Source organism: Camelina sativa, chromosome 1, assembly GCF_000633955.1.
Source record: "Camelina sativa cultivar DH55 chromosome 1, Cs, whole genome shotgun sequence".
In the NCBI taxonomy this organism is placed as follows: Eukaryota; Viridiplantae; Streptophyta; class Magnoliopsida; order Brassicales; family Brassicaceae; genus Camelina; species Camelina sativa.
Genome location: NC_025685.1, coordinates 7,322,819 through 7,325,394, shown reverse-complemented (window position 1 = coordinate 7,325,394; position 2,576 = coordinate 7,322,819). Strand labels below are relative to the sequence as shown.

Genomic DNA, 2,576 nt, shown 5'->3' with positions numbered 1-2,576 from the left:
AAGACTCTACCACTGCAGAGACAGATGAGCATGATGAGACTCGTGAGAAGCTCCAGTTGATCAGGGTCAAATTTTTGAGGCTTGCTCATAGATTAGGGCAAACTCCACATAATGTTGTTGTTGCTCAGGTTTTATACAGGCTTGGATTGGCTGAACAGTTGAGGGGCAGAAACGGAAGCCGTGTTGGTGCCTTTAGTTTTGATCGTGCCAGTGCCATGGCAGAACAGCTTGAGGGAGCTGGACAGGACCCCCTTGATTTTTCTTGTACAATTATGGTGCTCGGTAAAAGTGGGGTTGGTAAAAGTGCGACTATCAATTCTATTTTTGATGAACTGAAAATCAGTACTGATGCATTCCAGATGGGAACAAAGAGGGTTCAGGATGTTGAGGGTTTTGTTCAGGGAATTAAGGTACGGGTAATTGACACTCCTGGTCTCTTACCATCCTGGTCAGATCAACACAAGAATGAGAAGATCCTGAAGTCTGTTAGGGCAGTCATCAAGAAAAATCCGCCTGACATTGTATTATATCTTGATAGGTTGGATATGCAAAGCAGAGATTCTGGTGACATGCCTCTCTTGCGCACCATCACTGATGTTTTTGGACCATCAATATGGTTCAATGCCATTGTGGGTTTGACTCATGCCGCTTCGGCTCCACCAGATGGCCCAAATGGTACTGCTTCTAGCTATGAGATGTTTGTAACACAACGTTCTCATGTCATCCAGCAGGCCATTCGCCAAGCAGCGGGAGATATGAGGCTCATGAACCCTGTTTCTTTAGTTGAGAACCACTCTGCTTGCAGGACAAATCGGGCAGGCCAGAGAGTATTACCTAACGGCCAAGTGTGGAAGCCTCATTTGCTATTACTCTCATTTGCATCCAAGATTCTAGCAGAAGCAAATGCTCTTCTGAAATTACAAGATAATATTTCAGGGGAACAATTTTACAGCTCGGTCCAAGGCTCCTCCATTACCAGTTCTTCTCTCATCGCTTCTGCAGTCAAGACCACAAGCTAAGCTTCCTGAGCAGCAGTACGATGATGAAGAAGATGAAGATGATTTGGACGAATCATCAGATTCTGATGAAGAATCAGAGTATGATGACCTTCCTCCCTTTAAGCGGTTGACTAAAGCCGAGATGGCTAAGCTTAGTAAAACTCAGAAGAAGGAATATCTCGATGAGATGGAGTACCGGGAGAAATTATTTATGAAGAGGCAGATGAAAGAGGAAAGAAAGAGACGTAAGTTGATGAAGAAATTTGCTGCTGAGATTAAAGATATGCCTAACGGGTATAGTGAAAATGTGGAAGAAGAGAGAAGTGAACCTGCATCTGTTCCAGTTCCCATGCCGGATTTATCTCTACCTGCATCTTTTGACTCTGACAATCCTACTCATCGGTACCGGTACCTTGATTCCTCCAATCAATGGCTTGTTAGGCCAGTCTTGGAAACTCATGGGTGGGATCATGATATTGGTTATGAAGGTGTGAATGCGGAACGACTTTTTGTTGTTAAAGACAAAATACCGATATCTTTCTCTGGTCAAGTGACAAAGGACAAGAAGGATTCTAACGTGCAGCTGGAATTGGCCAGCTCGGTTAAACATGGAGAGGGTATATCAACTTCCCTAGGTTTTGACATGCAAAATGCTGGGAAGGAATTGGCTTTCACAGTACGAAGTGAAACTAGATTTAACAATTTTAGGAAAAACAAAGCGGCAGCTGGTCTCTCTGTAACGCTCTTGGGTGATTCGGTGTCTGCGGGGCTGAAAGTCGAAGATAAGTTGATTGCTAATAAACGGTTCAGAATGGTTATGTCTGGTGGGGCAATGACTAGTCGGGGAGATGTTGCCTATGGTGGTAGTTTAGAAGCTCAGTTTAGAGATAAAGATTATCCACTTGGTCGGTTTTTGTCAACTCTTGGACTTTCTGTGATGGATTGGCATGGCGATCTTGCTATCGGAGGAAATATACAGTCCCAAGTGCCCATTGGACGTTCTTCTAATCTAATTGCTCGTGCTAATTTGAATAACAGAGGGGCAGGGCAAGTAAGCATCCGCGTAAACAGCTCTGAGCAGCTCCAACTTGCTATGTTTGCATTGGTGCCTCTGTTCAAGAAGCTTCTTAGTTATTATTCCCCCGANGCAAATGTGCAGCTGGAATTGGCCAGCTCGGTTAAACATGGAGAGGGTAGATCAACTTCCCTAGGTTTTGACATGCAAAACGCTGGGAAGGAATTGGCTTACACAGTTCGAAGTGAAACTAGATTTAACAATTTTAGGAAAAACAAAGCGGCAGCTGGTCTCTCTGTAACGCTCTTGGGTGATTCGGTGTCTGCGGGGCTGAAAGTCGAAGATAAGTTGATTGCTAATAAACGGTTCAGAATGGTTATGTCTGGTGGGGCAATGACTAGTCGGGGAGATGTTGCCTATGGTGGTAGTTTAGAAGCTCAGTTTAGAGATAAAGATTATCCACTTGGTCGGTTTTTGTCAACTCTTGGACTTTCTGTGATGGATTGGCATGGCGATCTTGCTATCGGAGGAAATATACAGTCCCAAGTGCCCATTGGACGTTC

General features: G+C 44.3%; 1 protein-coding gene across 1 annotated transcript in view; it reads left to right on the top strand.

Moving 5' to 3' along the window:
- LOC104781481 (translocase of chloroplast 120, chloroplastic-like) overlaps window positions 1-2,576 on the top strand; it is a 6,848-nt gene that overhangs the window by 2,100 nt on the left and 2,172 nt on the right. The window contains 2 exon segments of the mRNA XM_010506165.2: window positions 129-944; window positions 946-1,486. Coding sequence (XP_010504467.1) covers window positions 129-944; window positions 946-1,486 — 1,357 coding nt within the window.